Source organism: Ischnura elegans, chromosome 9, assembly GCF_921293095.1.
Source record: "Ischnura elegans chromosome 9, ioIscEleg1.1, whole genome shotgun sequence".
NCBI lineage: Eukaryota > Metazoa > Arthropoda > Insecta > Odonata > Coenagrionidae > Ischnura > Ischnura elegans.
In genome coordinates this window covers 113,065,726-113,092,709 of record NC_060254.1, presented here as the reverse complement: position 1 = coordinate 113,092,709, position 26,984 = coordinate 113,065,726, and the positions used below count along the sequence as shown (strand labels likewise).

Genomic DNA, 26,984 nt, shown 5'->3' with positions numbered 1-26,984 from the left:
TCTGGGGGGGCACAAGCAAGGCTGTATCCAGAATTCTGTTCTGGGGCCGTATTCTGTAACTCCAAACCGATCAGTGCGGCACCGATTCGTCGGGTACGACGTCACACCAACTCCCGGTAAGAAGTCGTGCGATTCTGTACGCACCCGATCGGTGCGGCACCGACGTGAGGGCGAGAGATCGTCGGTACCCGTACCGACAGCAAAAAGGTGTCGGTACGGCCACCGACTAGTGGGTTTCATCAACTCCCCGGTGCGCATTGTACGTTTTATTTTGTTTTTATCTCATCACCGAGTAAATAATGAGGTTTGCTGCAATGTTATCTTTTTCTGCCCCTTCGAATAGGCCACTATAATTCACTGTGTCAACATCTATATTGATTACCTTGACATAAATATAAGATATTGGTTAATAAACATGAGGTTTGCCACTATATAATGACTTTCTCTCATTTATGTTACCACTTTCACTCGCTTGTAATAGGATTTCTTTCACTCGAGTGAAATAGATCTATCATCATTTATTTGCTCATTTGACATATAAAAGATATTTTTGATTAAATATGAGTTTTGCCGCAATGTTATCACTTTGTCTCACTCTGAATAGGCAACTATTATTTCACTCAATCATCATTTGGCGTTTCTCTCGGCATAGAAATAAGATCTTTTTATTTAAGTATGAAGTTTGCCACAACGGTATCAGTTTTTTTCATTTGTAACAGGCAACTATATTTCATTTTATCGTCAGCCATTGATTCCCTTGACGATAAAAGAAGATATTTGTTAATAAGTATGAGGTTTACCGCAATATTATCATTTTCTCTCAATTGGAATGCGCAACTTAAACATATGTATTTCACCCAATCACAATTTCTTTACTTCCTCGTCATTACACTTCTTTTAATTACACCAAGTTCCATATTTTTATAACTATTTCCTAACTTGTTCCTAATATGACATTTACATTTGCTTTTGAATCCTACGTTCACGTTCCATGGTATGTTATTTTCGTCTGCTACGGTGCCAATGGCATAAACTTCCGTTGATAACATTTAGACGGAACTTACTTAATAACAACTATATTACCAAATCATGAATAAATAGCAATATACGGAACCAATATTTAAAAAAAGAAACTACGATCTCAAGGATAGTTTCAATAATTCATTCCAGCAACAACAATCTCCATCACATACAAACTTTATTGTGATGTTGTAATATTGTTTCCTTCGATTCTGTAGGTACAGCATTACTACCACACATTATATCAGCATTGTTAACAACTTATCCAATATCGTTTATCTTAATCTAGCAATAAGTCGTAATTTCCCCAAATAAAAAGATTGAGAATGACGACAACAAACTGTGCCAATGAGTCTTCACTTGTTTTTACCCTTCTTTCATTGGTGGAGACACGTTAGATGACTTCTAACTTCGGATATATTCGGATTTTCCCTGTTTGAGAAGGAGGGGGAACCGTACCGACTGGTTTGATACCGACGACCATACTGAATCGCTGAATTAGCCGTCGTCGGTATGGAAACCGTCGTCGGTACGGAATGATTTGCTGTCGGTGGGCTGGGAAGGGAAACCGACCGGTGCGGTACCGACGAAATACAGAATACGGCCCCTGAGGGGGCACAAGAATACCTCGTAAAACAAAACAAACGCAATGATAATGGGACCGTATTAAAAATCTCTCATACGAGGTGTCGGTAACTCAACTCACCGAAGCACTCCACCGAGAATCGAAAGTGTCGGGTTCGAATCCAGATCAAGGCGAATAATTTTTTCTAAGCGGAATTTTCGCACAATAAAATATTGGTTGGAAAATATATTAAAGGGTGCAGCATTAGTAAGTGTGTCTCATTTTAGTACCTTCGTAATGAAATTGTGTTACAAAAATAACCGAGCATGAGCAAAACAGATAACAATCCAACCACATTATTTTCCGTTATCTTAACCAACATAAGTCGAGCCATTGATAATAATCGACGCCATTCAACCTAATTTAATCACTGTATTTCCTTCCAGCGTACTTCCAATTTTACGGAAAATTTGTTAGATGTTTACGGCATATCATAAAGGCCATAACATCATTGAACAAGGTCAAATTCACATTGAAATGAGATAAGTAATGAAAATATGGATAAAACAATGAGTAAATAATGCTGAGTATCTTTTGTTGCAAAAAAGCATGGGTTTCGCGACCACCTGTATTTTAATTCTTATGACCTTCACAATCAACTCTGCTCTCATGAGAAAGAAACGAACAAACTCGTTTAAAATTTACTTTCATTCCCGTAATTTGCACAAAACGACAGGAGATTACATTTAAAAAAACTACAAACGGACAATTATTAAATAATTCTACCACGCAATAACTAAACGTCAATTATGTGACAATGTATCAATTAGCACTTATGCATGCCCGTATATACCCTTCGCCTCTATTTTGAAGAGTCAAACCTGAGGACAGGTTGTTTTCACTGCTCACTTGTCTCTTGAAAATTGTGACGTTTTATCGTTTCCCGATTGGGATGATTTGTGACGTCATACCAAAAGCGGAACGCTTTCCGATGTGTGAAACGCACGGAAGACGAGCGTACGATAGGTTCCCGATCGACTCGGACTGAATCCGTTTCCGATGCCGCTAATCCAGTGAGCCTCAGAAACACCATCCAGATCTGAAATTTTCGTAGGATATCTCCTATTTCGTAAGTTGTCCCTTTATGTGTGGCAAGAAGGCTTTCTTCTGGTATTTATAAAGGATTTCGCGGCTTCTGCGGTGTTGTTTTTGTCTTCGCTGTTCTTTTTAATGGCCTTATTAAATGCTCATGAAATAACGCGGTCGTTGAATCCATTTCCCCGTTCCAATGGCCTCCGCCTTTCCACGGGAAAGTTGTTATTGTCACTTATCACACGTAGGAGCGGTGAATCAAGGTGTTGACCATTGCTGTTGAGTGTCACCCTGTGAACTGTTTTTGAGTTTCACGAAAGTTTCACCCAATGAACTGGCTGCACGCTGCCCTCCCCTCATACACCTCAATACTCATAAATACCCTGATTCTAATGAAATATTTCCATTCGATTTCCGAGCCCACCCTACCTTTCCAAAACTTCCTGATGCCAACCCTTCACAACTCGTCCATCTAAAAAGTCGCCCGACACGGACCTCGGCCAACTCCGAGAGGGCCTCGAAATGTTTTCTTTCGGGTGAGAGTTTTCCTCTCCTTGGATTCATATTTTGACTGATCGTTTATGTCTCGGTAACCGTGGCTACGTAGCCGATTAGGCCTATTCTGTGCGCAGTAGTTGCAGTACAGATCTTGGAGTCCGAAATAAGTATCCTTTTTTCATTGGGAAATTACGAGATTAAAAGCACCGATGCTTACCTTCCTGTGGGCGTGCGAACCACAGTGACCTTCAGGGGCCTAGGCTACGTTTAGTTAAATAATTTCGGCCGGTTAAAAATTTAGTATCAAATTTTCTTGAGTCATCTACATACATCAGGCTGATGTTTAGAATTCCTCTAGTAAAAAATGAAAAATAGTACGATTACCTTGGACTCGAACCCTCTCAGAACTTATCCGCACAGAATCTAGTAAGAGGAAAAACCTCCCCACGTAAAACAACAAAAGAAAACAATCAACGGAGGTGATTTCCCTCGGAGTGTGCGTGTACGTGAGTTTCCATCCTCAGAGCATTCCATCCGTTAATTTTCATTACGATTGGGTTTTTGCTCCTGGATTTAGACTCCACCTTCGGTAGTTGAGTCGCGTCCGCGCCATAGATCTTGAACTATATTCCAGGTCCATGGTCCGCGCCGGTTCCAGTCGGCACTTGTTGCCGTGAAGGCAATGGTGTGCCAACCTTCCAAGTTTTCACCGGCCCCATCAGTCGAGTGGGGCTCGCGTGTGGTATTGAAATGATAGATAGTCAATCAGCCAGCCCTCGAGACCCAAGGACCACATTGTGGTGTCCCATTGATCTTTATGGCAACGAACATGGGAAGCCAGGGCATGAAGCAACGTCTAGGACGCCTCTCGTGACATTGTAATACAGAGAATATGACAGCCATCCGAAAGCATAGCTGAAGTGATCATGTGCGTGAAAAATGATCGCGTGATTCAGACTAAAGACAGACTTGTGTACCGCCGTAGCGCGCCACAAAAACCAGTGAGAAATGCAGGTTTCAAATGTAATTTCCTGAGGCCAAATCGAAGAAAACTAATTTAATGTAACCGTTAGTAGATAACCCAGTCAACACAGTATTCGTAATGAGGTCTTATATGAACTCATACGTTGGACTCCTTTAAGATTCCACATTAAGAGACATGAAAGGGCCTTTAAGACCTCACACTTCCTGAGGTCACATGAATGATGTCTTAAAGACCGCATACTTCATGAAATCTTGAAGACCTCACACTTCATGGGGTCTTCAAGATCTCACACACACGAGGCCTGAAAAATCAAGTCATGTATATGTTAATGAATTATAATTTCAATCGTAATTATATATTTCTGCGTGTATAATATTTTTTCTTCCTTCAATTAACTCTTTATATTAAGAGATGGGTTCGTAAACTTCTCCCTCCGATTCTATTAAATAAGCTGACACTTCCACTTTCCGCTAGTTCCGCCATTGTGTTGTCGTGTTATTCTACTGCCTTGAGCTCAGACGTCTAGTTTATGATTACCCTGACAAAAATAAACTCCACCATGGTGGGCACAGGAAGGGTACAGGAAGGGTGGCATCCTTCATGGTGGGTAGTTACCCTTGCACAACCCACGCCCTACCCACCATTAAGGGTAAGGGAAGGAGAGAAAAATCCTTCGTGTACCCTTCCTTGGAACTCCTTCCCTTACCATCCGTGTACCCTTCCTCTACCCACCATTAAGGGTAAGGGAAGGAGAGAAAAATCCTTCGTGTACCCTTCCTTGGAACTCCTTCCCTTACCATCCGTGTACCCTTCCTCTACCCACCATTAAGGGTAAGGGAAGGAGAGAAAAATCCTTCGTGTACCCTTCCTTGGAACTCCTTCCCTTACCATCCGTGTACCCTTCCTCTATCCACCATTAAGGGTAAGGGAAGGAGAGAAAAATCCTTCGTGTACCCTTCCTTGGAACTCCTTCCCTTACCATCCGTGTACCCTTCCTCTACCCACCATTAAGGGTAAGGGAAGGAGAGAAAAATCCTTCGTGTACCCTTCCTTGGAACTCCTTCCCTTACCATCCGTCAGCCCTTCCTCTACCCACCATTAAGGGTAAGGGAAGGAGAGAAAAATCCTTCGTTTACCCTTCCTTGGGACTTAGCATTTATAACTGGAGAAAATATATCCTGAAAGAGTCTCCTTAGCTACTTTCACCTGCTAAAGAGTATTGAGTTCTGTACAAGAACGTAAGCAGTCTTTGAAAGCACAGATAGACGGGCTACACAACTAATCTTTAAAATTTCCTTAAGGAAAACAATAATATACATATTCAGTGGCGTATCCAGGGGTGGGGTCCGGAGGGTTCGGACCCACCCCCCCCCCCCCCCCCCCCCGAAGTATAAAAACACAATCATTTTCCTTCATAATAGAAATCAAAATATTGAAAAATAATGAATTTAAAAAATATTTCTTTGACTATTGAAGTTTTTTCGATTATGAAAAGTGTTTGAATAAGTTGAATTCCAATACTTACTATCCTGTTTTTCAAAACTTTTCCCACCTGGTTTTGGACCCCCCCAAACGAAATTCCTGACTACGCCACTGTACACAATAGTTTCTGTAATTGTGTGAAAAAAGCTCATTTAGAAGTTCTTCCATTCACGTTTTAGGATGTAACCTATTTGTGTGGCTGACAATGAGACATCGCTAGAGTGATGTTCAGTATTAGAATGCCGATCTTATTTTCTGAAACGAAATAGGTGTGGTAGAAAAAAGTCACAGCTTTCTTCCACATAGGCCCGGGTGCGATTCTCATCTTAAGATTTTGTAGTATAAGTTCTGTTGAGAAACCACTCTTGACAAGTACCTCGATAGCCGAGGTTGTTAAATCTCTAGTTCGTAATCCTGTAATATGTAGGTCCTGGGTTCAAGACCACCTGAAGGCTAATTTTGTTATGCCCTATAACTTTAGAAATCACTGTTGCAACTCATCCCCATTCGTTTAATTTAGTGGATTAGCGATTTTTTAAATTTTTATGTTAATTTATGGATTTTTAGTTTTTATTTTATCCTACCCTTCCTGTACCCTTCATTGAGGCTGGCCAAACCCTTCCCGTACCCTCCAGGAGGGAGAGGGCGTACCCACCAATGTTCTAAAATACCCTTCGTGTACCCTTGCTGAAGGGTACAGGAAGGGTACACTTATCCTTCCTGTACCCTTCATCGAGGCTGGCCAAACCCTTCCCGTACCCTCCAGGAAGGAGAGGGCGTACCCACCAATGTTCTAAAATACCCTTCGTGTACCCTTGCTGAAGGGCACAGGAAGGGTACACTTATCCTTCCTGTACCCTTCATCGAGGCTGGCCAAACCCTTCCCGTACCCTCCAGGAAGGAGAGGGCGTACCCACCAATGTTCTAAAATACCCTTCGTGTACCCTTGCTGAAGGGCACAGGAAGGGTACACTTATCCTTCCTGTACCCTTCATCGAGGCTGGCCAAACCCTTCCCGTACCCTCCAGGAAGGAGAGGGCGTACCCACCAATGTTCTAAAATACCCTTCATGTACCCTTGCTGAAGGGTACAGGAAGGGTACACCTATCCTTCCTGTACCCTCAATGGAGGGTAAACCTCTCCTTAATGGAGGAGTTTATTTTTATCAGGGTAATATCGTGTGTACTCCATGGCCTAGTTCTTGCTCGTGTTTTTCCTTGTGTCTACGAACGTAAATCAGGATTCCATCGGATCTGAGATCGGCACGAACCTTGTGGACATCATGATGTGTTACGTGCACGGAGACTTGGAAGGTAAGTTTCAATGATTTTATGTGTACGATTCTTTATCCACTTGTTAATGAGAAAATCCATTAATTATACTATTTTCCAAGCTGGTTAAGTTCATGCTTATCATTGAGTACCGGTAAATATTCATGTAAAATATTTGGTGGAACACGTTTTGTAACGTACCTTTGTTGTTGTTCATGTTTCATTTCATTCATTCATCGTATCCTTATAAATTTGCTGTTATCGCATTTTAAATTATTTCCGCTAATATACGACACTATCTCGATCATATCTGGTATGTGTTCAAGCAGTGTTATTATTATCTCGGGTTCATAAAACAGTTTTCCTTAAGATCACTGAAGTTTATAAACTTCTCAGTTCTCAAAATCATGGCGTAAACAAACAAAAGTGCTAACCGATTTATAATTTGCTTGATTTCACTTCGTAATGTAACTTATGGAACGATAAAGCATGGAAATAACGTTCACCATGTATTTAAGTTAACTTCTAAGTGCATTCTAATGCAATAGGAATGTAATTAAGTGTAAGAGTTAATCAAAAGTAGTTCACTAATTCGGTTACTCCTAAAATTAACCAAGTTAAAACGGTCATCTTCGGTGCTAAAACCGGCCCTGGGAGTATTTAGGGACTGCTAATGAGATAAATAGTCTTTATCTGGTTTATTTGATGTTATCATGTTATCAATTATAACTCTCGACAAACTTAAGTTCAATGTTTTTTTTTCAGCCTCTGTTATGAAATGGAACCCGACATCAGCAAGTAGTGTCGCCTTGGAGAGAGTGGAGAGGCAGTGGCTGTATCAAGCGGAGACTGCGTAAAGTATGCAGAGAGGAAGAATTCAAAAACTCGTGTTGTTTGTTTATTGACTTAATATTTTGAAGAATAAATTTATAAATATCATGAAGTTGTCTATTCCATTTTGTCTATCTGCCTTATTTCCACCTATGGTTCTCATTAAATGTATTATTTTTCTTTATTTTAATTGGATACGTCGGGTACTTATGTCATCGGAGAGTTTTCTTAAATAAAGGAGCGTAAAGTATTTTGAAATCTTAATTAATGGGCTGGTAGGGGCCCCGGCATTTTTGTAGGCTATTTCAAAGCCATCTATCGGAATTATTACGAAGTGGGTAATTTTTCTGGTTCTCCGGGTAGTTCCATTAATTCACACGTGGAGGCGCCACATTTGCGCCTATATCATATTGGAACTGTTATAGGAGTCCTCTAAGACCTCTTGTATGAGCTCCTTCAGAGTCGTGTGAGACCGCGAAAAGAATTCCTATACGAGTGCATATGACCTCACGGAGACATCATTATGAGGCCATTTGGGACTCTTTTGTAGGAGTCCTACAAATTCGTCAGACTTCTTTATGACCTCATGCATGAGTCATACGTGTTTACTGGGAATGTATAGTGAGAAAGCAATATTTTGGAATTTTCAAGAAAATGGCTGATAGTTCGCTTCTTGAAACTCCTAAAACTGAGGAGTCAAACTCGTTACCATTTTTGAACGAATAAACAATGCCGTTGAGCTGAACATTTATTTTACTGACGGGGTCGCAGTTAAAGTACCGCAAACTCATTCAATTTTCTCTTCCCAGTCTGCGAATTATTTTTCTCTTTCGCCCAAACCACCCGCGCAAGATACTGAACTACGACCAGAATTTTCCGACGAGAATGAGAGGGAATAGCAGCCGCTCTGCACAACAACTGTCGGCGGCATTTGTGGAAACGCACACAGGCGACGAACGCAGAATGCAGACCACCGCCATTTCCTCATGTTACAGGATACATGTGCCACAAAAAGACTGGGGATTAAAATGTACAAGGTGCGAAGGACAAAAAAACACTCTGGTATAGGCATTGCGGGAATGCGGGGATACTTCGCGTCCTCCCTTCGAAATCTCATCGAAAAAATTTATACATTGGCGATTATTACTTCCTCAATATTTTTTGCACTACTCCAAAGCAGAGCAAAAGCTACCGCTCAAATGTTTCCTTTATTGTTAAGCGGGTAATAAAATGTAACCGGCACTTAAAACTACCGATTATATGCCCATTTGGGGCAACAATTGATTCAACGCGGGAAAAAGTAATCGACGATTGACATTTGCCAATAGGCATTTCATGCGATAAATATTGCGACCTATTTCATGACATGGCATTCGACAATTCGCCTCATTCAACAGTTGACTCGTACATAGCTTCAAGATGTGGGTAAAATAGCAAACTCAAAATGAGGTTGAATCATTATTTTCGGAGATTACATTGATGAGCTTCAATGATCCTATCAAAATGTCATTTTGGAAGTACCTATGGGAGAACAATGCACACTCCAAAATCCGATGTGAACGCATTATCCGGTCATCTATCTGGTTCTCATGCGTGACAGTTCCTGAATGATTTTTCTATATTTAATTTACACCACTCCAAATTATTTATAAGAAAGGACCCAGACGGCACAGAATCCTCCGTATCTAATTCGTATGCAGATAGTATCCATTGACGAAAAACGACGGAGCGGTAGTCAATGGATACTATCTGCACAAGAATTAGATACGAAGGATTCTGTGCCGTCTGGGGAACGATTCACTGATCAACATTTTAGTTACATCGCATTCTCTGACACAAAGCAGGAGACTTTTTGCAATTTAGTGAAAAAGTAGGTATAGAAAGAGTTCAAATTAATAAAAAAAATCGTGATATTTCGAGGAGGCCACCAATAACAGATGTCATTTGCACCATCGGGAAGGGTAGGCCAGCAAGAGTAGAGGACACAGCCTTGGCCTGTTCCTTAAGGAATGACCACAGTCCCTTGTGTGGGAAAGGGTGATGAGCGTGAATATCCCTCAATGGAGTTGTCGGCCAAAAGATCTGTGCCGCTGAGAGGAAAGGCCAATATAGATGTCATGGGAGGCCAATAGCCACCCCACCAACTGAAACGCCAATCATGAAAACTTTTAGTTTATTTTTTTTGATGCTGTAGATGGACTTTATGTTGCATCAACCACCCTACAGAAAATTTGCACAACAGAGTGCTTATGGCTCTAAGATAACAGTATAGCGATGAGTGCTTGGCTTGATGTTTCTCTATCATTGAAGCTGCCGGCTACTTCAATACTTCACCCCAAACATCATTATGTCATATTAGAAATTTGAAAGTTGACCTACCTCAACAGAAATAAATATGTATATACTTAATTAACCTTCACTCACGATGATCAACTGATAGTAAAATGACCATGATATATACATTTTGAAAAATGATTACGTACAATATTTTGATTGGTACTTACCCCCATTGCATCATCCAATTTACGCTGCCAGTGGTCAGACCTCTGGATCAGGTCATTCCATTTCTCAGACAACTTTCCCACCTCTCGCCGAATACTTCGAGTCAATTCCCTAGCCTGCTCTTCAGCGGATCGATAACCTCTTGAGTCACCATCAATTTGTGAATCCACACGACCTGAAACATATGAATGCAATTAACGCTACAATGACAACTGCTTAAAATTATTGATAATAATAGTAGTAATAATGTTCCTAGGCATCACATGCACAGGTGACAATGGGAATAGCAAAAAAAGAAAATAATTTAAATGAAAAAAATATCGTAACACTTTTCCACAATTCCAGCACAAGTCTTGTACCAGATGATGGCTCGGTGAGCCAAAACGCATTGTATGCAATGAAAAAAGTTGTGGAAAAGTGCTATGATCTTTCATTTATTTAGATACGTCTAACTTCCACCAATTGAAGCCTGAATCTGTTGAACTTATAAGAAGATAATAGGGAACTTGCATATATTTCAGATATAATCAATAGCCCCAAAATTATATAAAAATATATGTTTGCATACCTCGGTGAAAGTTTTTTTATTATTTTATGACGTGGTTTGCGATATTTAATGCATCAAAGTTCACGAGAATTTTCAAATGCAAGTGAGAAGCGAAAACGCCCGATGATTGGCTGGTAGAAAAGTGACGTCATAGTTCAGTACGAGGCACGGCGGCACGGCCATAGTATAGGTTGCATACTTGAATACATGCGACGGCGTGGTTATGATTCATTTATTGAAGTGCAGACTTATCGGAGTTGTTCATTGTGACTTCAGGGCTATTATTTGATCTATTTCTCCTCCATTGAAAGCGATAGATTGCGTAAAGATGAAGGCATATGGTTATTCTTAGGCTGTTCCTAGCACGCTTCCTGTTACTGATTCCATCATGATAACAGGGTATTTTAGTGAAACTGTAGACTTCGTAGGCTCGGAAAGTCGATGCCGAGAAATGGAAAGGTAGCTGATGTGCATCTGTAATGTTTTATAGTTCATAACAAAGTGAGACTTGCGTATAATATTGGCGAAAGCGTATACTCATGTGAAATGTGTATTCTTTTGGCAGTCCGGTAGAGTCTTATGGTGAACTTATTTCCACCTCGAAGCTGTCGATGATACTTTCAACTTAAAAATACCTTGCCTGGAGGGCGACAGGAAGCTCTGAGGAAGCCAGACTATTAATGTTTCAATTTAGTAGCGATAATATAGACGAACTTCCAACACAATCTACCATCTTGTGATTAAAAACCCCGAAGCCACTTCCTATTCTGCAGAAAGAATCGGTCAATCGCACTTCGATCAATATAATAAACACAACGTCTTCAGGTGTTAATAAGTTACTTTTGAAATGAAATACCTCCTAAATTAGCATTAAAATGTGCATGTTTTCCAAACAGAGTCTTTAATACATTTTGGGAGCTTTTCTCACGATATATCTGAAACCTTCTCCAAAGGCGAGCTCATCGTCATTGCGATCGGTTGTCACTTAAAAATTCCGTATCGGAAATCCTAGAGGGATGACTTTCGACGATGACCGTGATCACCTGCACTCTCACTATCACTGGAACCCGTGGTGAAAATATCATCCCAATCCAATATCTATTTGGTTTTAACTGGGGAAAGAGCAACATAGAACTGCACATTCTTTGGGCAACTTTGGGTTTGACTTTCCCTCAAATACACCATTTCCCCTGTGGTGCACATCAGTCCTATCTTTATACGATGGCCTGACAACCTTTAAATGGATCCTTGGTTTATCCTGACAACCAACTAAATGGAAATTGCTGATCCACAAATGTCCATTCTTATCTCCATAATTTTCAAATCAAAGGCCGCGGAACATTCCTCATGTGACTCAACTTTTTTTTGAAAAGCAAGCAACGGCGCAGAATAAAATCAAAGAATGCTGCGATTCATTTTTTGTGACCACCTCTGGATTCCATTCTTTTTCCATCTACAACTTCCTCATCTTTCGGGGTAAACTATGGGACAAGATAATGTTTAAATATTTTCATTAATTTATAACAAAATATAAGTTCTAAAAATACCCAAAAGCCATTTTATTAATCCGCACTGATGAGTGTAAATTAATGTGGAAGATGAATGCTGTAGACGTAGTAGTTTTCCTTAGGTTGAGTTGCAAAGTTCATGAAGTTGACAAAACGGCTAATTTTTCGGTGCGCGGAGTCATTTATATTGCACTGGCCGTGTCTATACATTTTTCAATTTTTTTGTAATAAAATAAATCAGAATTTAGGATAAAATTTCCTTTAAAATGACATATAGTTCATTATTATAGCATGCAGTGAAGCCAGGGTATAAATTTGCAAAGTACTGCGGCACATCATTTTGACGCCGACAGTAGAAGAAAACGCTGTCTTCTTGGCTGGCACTCGAATGCATGAGGATCAACGTTGCTCTGTATTTTCATATTTCCTCTCTTGATTTTAAACATCATGGAATTTTCTATGTCCTTCCGTAACTGAAATTGAACAAGTGCCTTAATAATTTGAGTCCATTGTAACCATCGAGAAACACCTATCTCGATTTTTGTTCGGAAGTTGAGTTTTTATTCTACGGCGGCCGAATTATCAAAAAATCTCAGTTTCAAGTTATTCAGTCAATGAAATATGGAAATATTATTTATATTAAAGTTATCTTCGCTCTCATAGCACACGGCCGTGTGCTATGAGAGCAAACCCGGGTTTATCATTCCGTTTATTATACTCTTATTTTTCCGTAACGCTCATCCCGACAGACGGCTTGCATCGAGGCTTTTCTTCTAATTTCCTCCGTGGGAATGCAGACGAAAATTTTTTCTGGGGTGTTATTGCACAGAGGAACAATGCACCACTTGTAATTTTTCCTTATTTCACCCACGTTCTCCTTTAAACGCAACGTGGCTCTTCCAAACCTGCAGTTACTGGGCTTGGATCTTGGACTCGTACTGAACTATGACGTCACAGCCAAAGATTAGTGGGGGCGGTATTTTTTAGCCCGCGAAACTCGGGCGACTTTTGGGAGTCATTTTCTAGGGTATAAACTGAATTTTAAGCGGAAAAAAGAATATTGCGGTACTAAGAGTTTACTGTAGTATATCAGCATACTGTTTATAAAAAGTATGCAATTTCCCTATTGTTGCAATAAATAAGATCTACGAAATAGTCACAAAAATTTAGTAGCATATGCACAAATATCACTCACAGTCCAACATGAAGTCCTTCAGGCAACAGTAATGGTTCAGATCTTAGTAATTACTTCTTCAGAGGATTATTAAATGATGGTATGGGTGGTAGAAATTTGACAGGAGGTAGTATGTAATTATCGTTGATAATGGCTTCCGGGTGCAGCTGCGTGTTGCGCTTTGTCGTGCGAGCTTTCGCGACCGTTGCAGGACGCATCATCGGGCGATGAATGAAATTACGGAATTCGGTGGTCAATTAATATTCCGTAATTTCATTCATCGCCCGATGATGCGTCCTGCAACGGTCGCGAAAGCTCGCACGACAAAGCGCAACACGCAGCTGCACCCGGAAGCCATTATCAACGATGCCCCTCGCTGCGAAAACCTACGTTCAAAGTATGTAATTAGCTAGATTAGATTTTGGATTGGGAGAAAAGGAGTCGATTTTGGCAGAAAGTGCTGGGGAAGTCTTTTAGATGCACGTCATCAGTTATTCTGGTTCAGTGATTATGAATACAACTATTCGTTGGGATTCAGGGTTATTTTAAACAAAAGTGCCATAAATGAGTATAAATAGTGGTGGGTATGTAACGATTTTCAAATCATTGTAAAGAGCCCAGCTAGCACAGCAGAAATTTCTTACATAAATGGAAGGGAAAAAATGGGGAGAATCTATCGCTAGAGAAATTACAAGGTAGAAATTAGCCTATCTTTTCGGTTCACAGAGAGTCCATAAGATCAATTGGATCTCATTCTCTATGCATTTAATAATACATTTCTATACAAGTTAGAAACTTATATTCGAAATGCGCAATCTTTAAATTATTTTATTGCAGAATCACGCGAAGGGAACTGGTTGGTGTTGGTATATTCTCATCATAACTCATTGGTGTTCATACCTCATCATAATGTAGCATTATTGTCCATTGTTTTCCACAAAAATCAATCCCTGACTCAACCCAAACCCAATGCACCTCATTAAAATCTGGCATTGTTGTCGACTGTACATTGCCCATTGTCTATGATGGCTGTTGCACAAACTATATTTTTTCATTTATTCGGTGTTTAAATTTACAAAAATAATGAAGTTATTTGAAAACAAATGTTATATTTATTTTTGAATATTGGTCAATAAGGGTGTAGAATCATTTCCCATTCCAGAAACTATGTATGAGCGTAATGGATCTGGTGGTGGCACCAACCGTGGCATTTTTAATTTTCCATCAGCAGCATAACATAATCCAGCAGATTCACCACTTTGCCATTTAATGCCTTGCCCTTTAAGGTATTAGTAAGCCAGAAACCGAAAGTCAAATTTTAGCATTTTTATGAATGTTTTTTTTTAAATTCACGGTCAATCATGAGGAAAACGAAAATCAATTGCAAAAATAAGAATATGTATTAATTTTCCTCTCCAATGGTATATGTTTCAACTTTATATGATAATCATCACTAAATATGCAAAAGAAAAAGGTATTAATAAGGAACTTTACATGTGTTTCTTATGGAAATGAGTCACGGCCCATTCCAGGACCTCATGGGCCCTATGGAATAATACTCACCGATTAAACCTGGACTATCACAAATATTTTAAAACCAAAATTAGCCAAATCAGTCCAGCGGTTCTCGAGTTTTAGCAAGACTAAGGCAAAGCAATTCATTTTTATTTCATAAAATTTGACAAACTAATTAGAGATTTATGTTCCACTGGAGCTACAGTTGAGGAATCGAACAATCCTCGACTCAAAGAACGAATCCTCCTGCTGTGTTTTATGCTCAAAATTGCAAAGGAAAAGTTAAAACCTCTATGGACACTGGTAAAACTAAAGCGTCTTCCAGTTCAAACGTCTTCGATTTGGAAAACCTGGGCACAAGAGGGTTAAATGCAGAGTGAAACTACTGATTAATTCAGGAAACAATAACTCGGTGAACGTGACTAATAGAGAGAGGAAGATGGATTAAGCTTCAGAGGATCATGTGAAGATTGTTCAATTGGAGATATGTATATCCTGGATCTTGGATTCTGGAGCGACAGACCATCTGATCAACATAAGATACCCCTCAGTAATATCAGGGAGCTGGAACACCCATTTTAAATTAAAGCTGCTAAATCAGGCACTTATCTTGAGGCTAAATATAAAGGGGAAATTAAAGTCATAAGTGATGTATAAGGAAAGGAAGTTGAGATAACAATTACAGATGTTTTATCTGCGCCTGGACTTTATTGTAATTTGCTTTCGGTCAGAAAATAGGAAATGAATGGTTTTCGCATTGTATTTGAAAATTCGCAAGGCTTGATTACAAAGAAAAAAGAAACTATTGCTGTTGCAAATAGGTTTGAATGCGCATTATACATTTTGAATATCTTTAAATGCAAAGCTTCATCAGCTACTTCATCTTGACAATATGAAATTTGAAGAGGAAGTTGAAAATGAAGTTCACGTTAATAAAACTGGAATAAAAAATTTATGACAATCTACCAGGATGAAGAAGTCAGCAAAATATCTTCACAATTATACTGCTCTTGCACTGCATTCTGAAAATTATGTAGACGATGTACCAGAAACTATAAGGACATTGCGGAACGTGAAGACAAGAAACCTTGGTATCAAGCTATCAAGGAAGAACTTAATTCAATAAAGCAAAACAAGACTTCGGTATACACCAAACAGCCCCCAGGAAGAAAGGCTATTGCTAGTAAATGGTTCCTAAATTGAAGAGGGATAAGGATGGAAATTTTGAAAAGTACAAGGATAAACTCGTAATTAAAGGATGGTATTGTTAAGATTGTAAAAAATTGAATATGTATTTTTGAATTTGGCTGCTATTTTTGTATCTATATGTGCTGCCCCCTTGTGGATGTATCTGTAAGCGGTGTTTGTGGCGCCTCCATGCGGTGGCGCCAGTGCATTAAATGCAGTTCAGTTTTGTGGTGTTTGGTTTTTCTTCCCTGCACATGTGCTCTTGTTCTTTGTGAATAAACAACTTGTTCTTAGTGAATAAACAACACGTTCTTTGTGGTTAAACAACAGGTTATGGGCCCAGGCAGTAACGTGTTATGAGAACTCCCGGTATTCAAGCGATTTGAATATTCCGTGTTTGGATTTCGAGGCAAGGTGGCCGGCGTATCCAAGATGGCAAGTTATGGAGAAGAATCTTTCGACAAATCATTTTCGATTCCTAAACTTACGAAGAAGAATTACACAGCATGGATGTGCAGGGTAAAGATGGAATTGCTATCGAGAGAATGTTATGAGGCGGTCACGGGTTATGAAGATGCAGAGGGAGCAACTGTAACCCAAGCAGAGCTTAGAAGACGTGCCCGTGCCAATAATATAGCCATGTCCATCATTGTAAGATCCGTGTCTGATGATTTAATAAATGATATCATCGGATTTAACCAAGCCAAGGATGCCTGGGAGGAATTGGATTGACTATGCAATAGGAATACCGAGTACGGTGCTATGGTGAAATTCCGTGAGTTAAACAGTGTGATTAAATCCTCTGAAATGTCCATGACTGAGTACATTAATAGTTTGATTAATATGAACAATGCATTGGAGCAAAATCAACTCAAACTGGACGACAAGAAACTAGCTTCCCTGATTTTGAAGGGCCTACCGGATGAGTACGAAATTACGGTGAAGACACTGGTCCCGGCTAACAAGATATCGGTTGCGGATGTGAAGCATACCTTATTAGAGGTTGAAGAAGAAAAGTTAGCCAAAAAAGGTATGCCCGCTCTACACCAAGCTTATAAAATATCTAAGGGTCATAGCCAAAATAAGAAGAAATCACGGAATGTTTGGAGGAAGAAGGATGAATCGTCAACCAAAGGGGAAGTCGGGAATTCCGATGTTGAGAAACCCAACTTCAAGTTTTGGTGTTATGCTTGCGGAGGCGAAGGTCACTATGCGCATAGCAGCCCAAAGAAGAAAGAAGTTCAAGGAAATGGTAATAATGAACTTAAAAAGGCGGCAATAACCACTAGGGAACACATAGCATTATGTGCCGAGAAGAAAATTCAGTTCAGCGTAGGAATGTGGATACTAGATGGAGGAGCTTCTGACCATATGACAAGTAATAAAGCGCTATTTGAGACATTAATTCCCTACTCTGGCACCTTGCAAATAGGTGATGGTTCACCTTTGAAGATCAAGGGTATGAGAAGTGTTCTGGTCCAGATGTCAGATGAGTGTGGTGGTAATGACATTGAGCTTCAAGGAGTGTTATTCGTGCCAGAATTGCAGGGAAACCTCATTTCTCAAGGCCAAATTGAAGAGAAGGGATTGGAATTTAGATCAAAAAATGGAGCAAGCAGATGCTTACGAAATGGCAAACTAGTATTCCAGGCATTCAGGGTTGGAAGACTGTATTATCTAACGACAATGTCAGGTCCAACACTAAGTGAAGCAAGAGGAGCTTTTTGAAGAAAGCAAGAAAGAGGTTAGAAAGGTCAGTCGTGAGACATGGCACAGCAGATTAGGGCATCCGTGTGATCAAATCCTAGACAAGATGGATCACTTGCTTGACCTACCTAAGGAAGAAAGAAAAGTAGGAGGGACCCCGTGTATCCCATGCATTCAAGGCAAGATGAAGCGTGCAAGCTTCCCTACCGGAAAGACAGTCATAGTGGATGGTGCACTGGAGAGAGTCCACTCGGACGTGATGGGTCCAATGAAACCACCATCTTTGGGAGGTAAGCGTTACATTGTGACTTTTGTGGATGAAGGCACAAAACATGTGACAGCTGTGGCCATAGCTAGGAAAAGTGACTGCTTAGGAGAGTTCAAGAAATACAAGGAGAAGTGTGAGACCTTCCATGGGAGAAAAATTAAGGAGTTTCAGTCGGATCAAGGAGGAGAATATGTGAGTGCTGCATTCAAGTCACTGCTCAATGAAAATGGGATTCTGCATCGCATGTCAGTTGTACACACACCCCAGCAAAATGGGACTGCGGAGCGTGTAAACCTAACTCTGTGTGATATCATCCGATGCCTATTAATGGCAGCAGGTATGCCAGCTTACTTTTGGGGAGAAGCTCTGCAGACTGCTGTTTACCTAAGGAATCTGAGACCATCCAGATCTATCAACTTTGAGGCTCCTATGGAGCGTTGGCTGGGGAGAATGCTATTGAAGAGTGATTTAGAACATCTTAGGGTATTTGGGTGTCAATCCTGGGGATGGATTCCACAAGAAGACAGGGATGGCAAGTTGGGGCCGAGGGCTAGGGAGTGTGTGTTACTTGGACTCCAAGAAGGCATCAAAGGGTACCGTCTATGGGATATAAAAGGGAGGAAGGTGATCATAAGTAGGGATGTGGTTTTCCATGAGCATATATTCCCTTTCAAATCCAAAGGTCATGAAAAACAGGGGGTGACACACACTCTCCCAATCCAAGAAGAGGAACAATTCTGGGGAGGGGCATCATTCCAGGGCGGAGTATCATTCAATGTGCCACTCCAAGTGTTTGCCGAGGTGCCAGTCCAGGGAGAGGTGCCATTCCAGGCACCAATTCAGGAAGGGGTGCCAGTCCGGGGAGAGGTGCCATTCCAGGCACCGGTCCAGGGAGAGGAGTCATTCCAGGGGCTAGCCCAAGGAGAAGTGCTGGCCCATGGGGAGGTTTCAGGGGCCACATCAGATCCAGGAGAGGATCTTGCTGCTGGACCTACCCAAGGGGCCTCACAGGGAGTGGCGGAGGCTACTCAAGATGCAGGAGAGGCCAACCCAGATGATGGACCGAGATGATCCGGAAGGAGAAGGGAAGTGAGAGCTCCATGCAGTCTACCATGCTGTAATCTGGTAATGTATGAAGAGAACAACCCAGATGATATACAGGTTCCCAAGACTTGGCAGGAGGCCCTGAGCGGTCCACAGTCAGCTGCATGGAGAGCTGCTATGTTGGAGGAGCTGGACACAATGAAGGCGCAACAGACATGGGAGGTGGTACCCTGGCCTAAGGAGGCCAATGTCATTGGTAGTAAGTGGGTATTCACCATTAAAAAGTCTGGGGAGGTGATTGTGAAATTGAAAGCAAGGTTGGTTGCACAAGGCTTTCGACAAGTGTATGGCTTAGATTATTATGAGACTTCTAGCCCTGTTGTACAGAAAAAAACAATAAGAACTCTCTTTTCACTTGCTGTAGAAAGCGGATGGGAGATTGATCAACTTGATGTGGTTGGGGCTTATCGCAATAGTTTTTTGGAAGTTCCAATTTATATGGAACAACCTCCTCTTTTTCCCTCACAAGATCATGGTATGTTTGTTTGTAAGTTGAAAAGAAGCATGTATGGGCTAAAACAGTTAGGGCGCAACTGGAACTGTCACCTGCATGATATTCTATTGAAATTAAAATTCAAGGACTGTGTTAAGGAACCTTGTGTTTATGTCAGAACTGGGGTGATATTAGCTGTCTATGTTGATGATTTTTTACTGTTTGGTGAGAGGGAACATTTAACGAATGTCAAGGTTGAACTTTCAGAATGTCTTAAGATAAAGGACTTGGGAAATGTGTCAAATTTTCTTTCCATGGTTATCTCCAGACCATCCAAAGGGGAATTGATTGTTAGCCAGGAGATTTATGTTGAAGAAATACTGAAGGAGTTCCTCTCTTTAGACATAAGGGGGTTCAGTGCTCCACTTGAAATGGGATGTGTTAACCTTGAGAGAAATGAAAGTGAAAAATTTTGTGAACATACTTACAGGAAGGCAGTTGGGTCTTTGCTGCATTTGTCAACAAATACCAGAGCTGACATTTCTAGTGCTGTTTGTTTTGTTAGTCAACATTGTGGAGACCCAGTGAGAAGTGACTGGGAGAATGTGAAGCACATTCTGCATTATTTGAAGGGGACAAAACATTATTCATTACATTATGTTAAAACTGATGAAAAAATTACTGTATATTCAGACTCTCACTGGGCTAGTGACTTGAGTGATTGCAGATCTATTTCAGGGTATTGTTTCATTCTAGGTGGAGGAGTAATGTGCTGGCAAAGTAGAAAGCAAAAGTCACCATCAACATCATCAACGCATGCTGAGTATGTGGCTATGTACGAAAGTGCTACAGAGTAAGAGTGGTTAAGGGATTTTTTGGTGGAAATAGGTCAGGGAGATTTTGTATCAAGGCCATGTTCCATACTTGCGGACAATACAAGTGCTATAGCCATTGCAAGCACAAGTTCTGTTAATGATAGGTCAAAGCATTTTTTCTGTTAAGTTTCACTACCTAAAAGACCTAGTTTGTCGAGGAGAAATTGTCTTTAAGTATGTTAGGACAAATGAAAATTTAGCTGACTTGCTGACAAAATCACTAACTGGTCCAAGAACCAAAGAACTAACTAATAAGTTAGGTATCTTTTGAGTTTTTATTTACACATGTTAATGACTGCTCTTATGAAGTATTTTTGAGCTGTGTTCTTTTGTTCCATTTTTGTCCTTTGCTGATGATACACTAAGTTTCAATCTTTTTTTATATTGAATCCTGACGAGAGGTGTTAAGATTGTACAAGATTCAATATGTATTTTTGAATTTGGCTGCTATTTTTGTATCTATATGTGCTGCCCCCTTGTGGATGTATCTGTAAGCGGTGTTTGTGGCGCCTCCATGCGGTGGCGCCAGTGCATTAAATGCAGTTCAGTTTTGTGGTGTTTGGTTTTTCTTCCCTGCACATGTGCTCTTGTTCTTTGTGAATAAACAACTTGTTCTTCGTGAATAAACAACACGTTCTTTGTGAATAAACAACAGGTATCAGAGGAAAGGATATGACTATGAGGAAACATACTCATCAGTGGCTTGTATTGCAACATTGGGGGTCCTGCTGGCTGAGGCAAACGAACTTCGATTAATTCTGGAAGAAATGGATGTCACTAATGCTTATCTACATGGAGAACTCAAGGAGGAGATAAACGTTTTTATTCCTGAAGGAGTGTAAGACATGCCTGATATAGTATGTAAGTTGCAGAAGGCTATCTATGGTTTGAAGCAGGTGCCACTAGCAATTCACTCATTTCTTATACCTATCGGATTTACTCAGTCAGAAGCAGTCAAAAACTTTAATATTCTAACGTAACATATATTATCACTTACCTCATGCTGTATGTGGATGACATTCTTATAGCAGGTAATGATAGAGGGAAAGTCAAGGAACCAAAATTCAAACTGAAGCATAGGTTTAAAATCAAGAAATTAGAAGAACCACAAATATTTCTGGGAATCTAGATTTCAGGAAGAGATGGAGAAATAAACGTGCCAAGTTACCACGGTAGGCCTTAGTGCCTAGCCCTGCTAACTTACGATGGATAGCACTAGTGCGCCAAGAAAAAAGGGCAAGGAAATGAAGATCGATGCATGTCAATTCTTTTGCGCCACTACAATCTTGAAACGATGATATATACTTGATAAATGAATCTATCAAAGATTAATTAATAATATCAAAGACTTACGGCAACGATTGAAGAAAGAGTAGAGCAGGTAATGGAAGGATGTAAGGGAAAGTTTTTTCTTGTATTTAGCAAATGATGGCAGATATAGGTACTACACAAAACCAGTTTTATTTATTTCTTTATTTTCGGGTTAAGCTATTAACCAATTCTTACATTAAGCTTCACAGATGACGGGAAGTAACATATGGTAAAAATCAATGAAAGCCGTTTTATACAGGATAGCACGATAAACTTAGTCACAAATAACGATTACATTTAGAAAAAGACATGGAGATATAAATACTTGAACCTAGTTTCTTAATCTATGCCTATCCTACTTTAATAATAAGAAGCGTGTGTACGGTCCTTAATGTGTGAATATTGTTAAATTTTTGACATATAGGGAAGTATACTAGTGTTTCAAATGCACCAAACACATTTTTTAAATTAGAGTTCAGAATAACATAATGTCGTAAAACCACAGTTTAAATCCTAATAGTGAATACTTGATTCGAGATGACCGTCCGAAATATGGAAAAATTCAAAGGCCGCTTAAACGGGTGTCCATGTTGAATATTGGCCGTGACGTCACAAGGCAGTAGCAGAAGGCAGCTTCTACGCCGTTTAGTTCTACCACTATTATTGCATAGAAAAATGACAGAATTTGAGGGTATCCGTTTTTTGCTGTCATAAAATATCTTCAGAATATATATGTGGCTGCTTCTCTTTTGAGTAAATGACTTCATCATTGCGTAATATATTAATATTCATTTACGTGTCAACTTCAAGTTTGGAAAGAGTAGTACGAATGGCACATTGAATCTTTATTAAATAGGTAATGGTATTTATTTTTCGCTGGGTATATTTTGGCACAATGCAGTTTATCATGCCAAAACTTTTTTGTAAGAACCGAGTCAAACTAATAAACCTATTTAAGACGTTTGCTGCAAGACTTATTCATTGCGTATGTATTCACGCCAGCCGGAACGTTTGCCCATCACAACTAGAATCATGGGATGTTAGCCTTATTTCCGTGCTGGCTGGTTGTTGCAATGGCTTGTTGTCCAGGATGGGTTCAAGAAAGATAATCTTGGTTGGGAGAAGGAAAATTCCAACGATTTAAAATTGGTATACCAAACTTTGATGTATTTATGGTCACTGAATTTTTGAAAAAGGAGGACAGGTTCAATGCTCCATAGAAATGCGAGACGTTAAGGCTAACAAGGGGAGACCTCGTACCTTGCTCCATCTTTTTCAATTAGGGCCTTAGTTACGCTGTAATTAATTAATTTTCATGCGTTACTTTTCACAAGTCATATATATAAATTTAAAATATCCTACATTACCTAATGGGTCGGATGGGGTAGTGGTAGCGTGTACGATTTCCCACCCTAAAGACCAGGGTTCAACACTATGTCATGGCATTATTTTTTGTTGTCTTCATTGTGATCATACGGCGTCAAGTTTATCATTAATTATAATTGCAGCAATCATTGACGTAAGACAATTTTTTTATCATCATAATGGCGTTTAGGTATTTTAGCAGTGTCATTACTAACGCAGAGCTACGATGACTACAAGGGTTGGTGTGCGCTAAAATGCTAATTTTTTTCTTTGCTTATACTGACCAACTTCCACATTAAAAATGAAAAACCACTCTTGCAAGAGCACATACCATTAAAGGCTCGCGGCAAGCAATAATATGCGTACAGACATAGTTAATAAGAACACAAAGTGAAAATAAAATGCCATATATCTCGAACACTTGTAATTCACATTACTCCAAAGGGAGTTTACTTACTCAGTACCTACCAGTTTACCTCAGTAGCAGTGCTAAAAGAACCATTCCAAAATATAATTTCATTTAACAAATAGGATGAAATAAAAGTTGATAACCCTGGACCGGGCGCGCTGGCGTATAAAATACGTCAATCTTTAAAAACAAGGATTTCAACATTGTACGTACATTCTGGGCTAGAATGGTCTCGTGTATTCCTATAATGTACTTTGACTGCCTATATTGCGAGTTTTCAAAGTTCGAGGTATTGTAGCTAATTTTTTGGATCAGCAAGATGAACCCGTCACCAGTGGTGTACAAATTACGCCGCGCGACCTGCCGTGTACCTTTATATCTGTATCACCTATAAATGTACTAATTTCAACAAATAAAGATTGACTTTAACAAAAATCGTTTGCTATCATATATGCACATATCATGGGCAAAGTACGCATTTTGCCCGGTCGTGTAAAAATAACAGTAGCGCCATAATTCTTTAACTACACTACTTTCAGTTTATAAATTACGTAGGTCTACGCGGAAGATGCTATATTTTGACTTAACACACTTTCTGATGTGACTGAGGTACCTACTAAGTAAATTATTATAATATAAATATCAATTTGATCTTACAATACCTTCAAATGAACTTCAAAACAGAATATCATTGATAGGTAAGAGTCAGGAGCAGCCTTGAACCATTTATTCCGTATAGCTTGTGCTTAAGGCACGGGAATGAATATCTTCTCCAGGCTTTTGTTTCGACGTCGAGATGAAATTTGGAACAAAAAATCATTTATAATTCTATTTTGAATTCATGTTTTCGGTACTAGACGACATTTTTAGGAAGCAAACTCCACCGATTCCCGGAAACTCTCGCCGCGCTTAAGAAGGCGACGGCAATCTAATACAGCGATACTCCACTGGTGACTACTGCCTTGTGACGTCACATCTCAATCAAGATGGAGGCACTGTGTTTCAGCGCAGTGTGGCATTTTTTAGTGTTCCCCCCCCCCCCCCCCCCCCCAAAATTTCTGGTACCCCTCCCCCCCCAGAAATTCCTCGAACTTCCTCCGAACTTATCCGCAGAACTTCTCCCGCCAAGAACTTTTCGCGCTAAGGTTTTTTCGCGCAAAGGATTTTTCGCACAAAAGGCCTGTAGCAAAATCCTGTCTCTGAAAACCCTGCCTCTGGAATCAGCCTCTGAAACAGCCCCGAAACAACCCCAAACCAACCCCGAACCAACCTACCTGCAATGCAAGACTTATATAGGACTACTGCGGAGAAATACTTACTCCTTGGCAAGCAAGGGGAAATCGGTGCTAAGGCTTTAGTATTGCACTTGGAGTGAGAAGTTTTACCATTGTCCTATAACAACTCTCTCTCCCTCCAACACCTCACCCCAGTATCTCCTTCCCCTCCATGTGTTCCAATGAATATCCCTCTGATTCAACTGATGTCTCCAACCCAGAAGTTGAGGGGAAAATTCTGGCTGGTATGCTGTAGTCTCAAAACCAGGGAATGGTGTTTTGCGGAGCGGCCGTTTCTGCAGGGGCAGTGACGCATCAGTGGGGCAGTAGTTGAATTTGCCTGGCTACCCCTCCACTCCCTGGAAGAATCCCTCCCCTCACATCCTGTCTTGTCCTGCATAGGCAAGCTCTCTTGTGCTCGGGGAGTCGTTGTTGACACATGTCTAGTGAGACATGGCAAATTTAGTGCAATTATTCTGCTGGTTTTTAGCTGGTAATGTTTCCTTTGGCATCATGAATTACTATCATTGTTTTCTGTAATACTTCTGATTTTTTGAATACTCTACTTTGAATAGATATCGTACGGTAATAACTCGTAAATTGTTTTTGGCTACCTTTTTCTTGTGAGCTGTTTTTCTTGTTTGTGGAGTCTTTCCCTGATCCAGCTTGAGACCGACGGTTGGAGTATTTCCCTTGTCTGGGCCTACGTGATAAATCAACCAGATTTTACGACGTAACGTCACAGCAACATGAAATTTTCCGACTTTCAAAATGTTTTAAAGTGCATACCAAGATGCAGGAAATAAAAGTGACTATACTAATGTTTCTTTTTTAGGCTAAACCTTCAAATTCAACAATAAAAAAAATTAGTGCACTTCCCTATTCTCTTGGTGAATCCTAGATTCTTTAAGGCTTCACTGAGAGTTTGGTGTAGTTTTAGTTTTCCCTCGTCATTCCCGATAGCGGGGAAATGAGGGCATAATTTGATCTTTGGTTATCAACAACACACGGGTGAGTATTTCTAGAACAATGACGAGGTCCAATATCGATCTTCATTTCCTTATTCTTATTTCTCGGTGCACTAGTGCTAACCATGGTAAGTTCGGCAGGGTTAGGTTCAGCAGTACTCTTGGACATTGACATTGGACATTGGAGACATTGGAGAGAATTACCTTCCAATCATCCTCCACCACCTTTACAGCAAAGAGAGAGAAGCTATTAAAGAAGTTCGAAAAGTTGGTGGAAAAACAACGTCCTTCACTCGAATCCACCTTCAATAAAACAGATCGTGTGGTTATAAATCTATCTCAGGTGAATCTTAGTGATTCTGCAACCTCCATACTATCCAAAGGACTTGACTTTGCCATAGCACCCAGAAGTATACCGAAGGAGGAAATAATCACTGGGGTAGAAAATGCTTTACGCAAGCTAAGGAAATCAGAGGCCGATGAAATCAGGGAAGAAGTCAGCCATATCATCAGGAAAGCGAGGCCTCCAAAACCCAATTTGACCAGGGCAGAGAGAGAGGCCGTCTGTGAACTCAGGAAAATCGATGATTCACTGATATTGCCAGCTGACAAAGGGAACGCAACTGTGATCATCTCTAAGGAGGACTACCGAAAGAAGGTTTGCAGTTTGCTAGACGACCCCACCTACAAAGAACTTAACTCAGATCCTACGGCAAAAATCTAGAGGAACATCAAGGACCTCATGAAGCATTCGTCAATACCCCAAGAGGAGAGACGATCACTGATCCAGTCGGCTCCTAAACCTCCACGACTTTATGGCCTGCCTAAGATTCACAAGGATGGGATACCACTCCGGCCTATCGTAAGTGCTATTGATTCACCGACACATAAGCTTGCAAAGTATCTTGCCCATAGCCTTCGGCCATTCTCGGGCCTAACTGCAACCTATGTGAAGAACTCCTTCCATTTCATCAATATTATAAAGGAATATAAGATCACGGAAGAGGATCTCCTTGTTAGTTTTGACGTGGTGTCTTTGTTCACCAAAATACCTATTGAAGATGCCATCGAAGTCATTAAGACTCTGACAGA

General features: G+C 40.3%; 1 protein-coding gene across 10 annotated transcripts in view; it reads right to left on the bottom strand.

The window, feature by feature from the left end:
• LOC124166034 (dystrophin, isoforms A/C/F/G/H-like) overlaps positions 1 to 26,984 on the bottom strand; it is a 957,857-nt gene that overhangs the window by 91,302 nt on the left and 839,571 nt on the right. For all 10 annotated transcript variants that reach the window (XR_006866384.1, XM_046543616.1, XM_046543612.1 and 7 more), the window contains one exon: positions 10,249 to 10,421. Coding sequence is in view for 9 of the 10 variants with exons in the window: in XM_046543616.1 (XP_046399572.1) it covers positions 10,249 to 10,421 (173 nt within the window). In the remaining variant the exon portion in view is untranslated. The remainder of the gene's footprint in view (positions 1 to 10,248; positions 10,422 to 26,984) is intronic.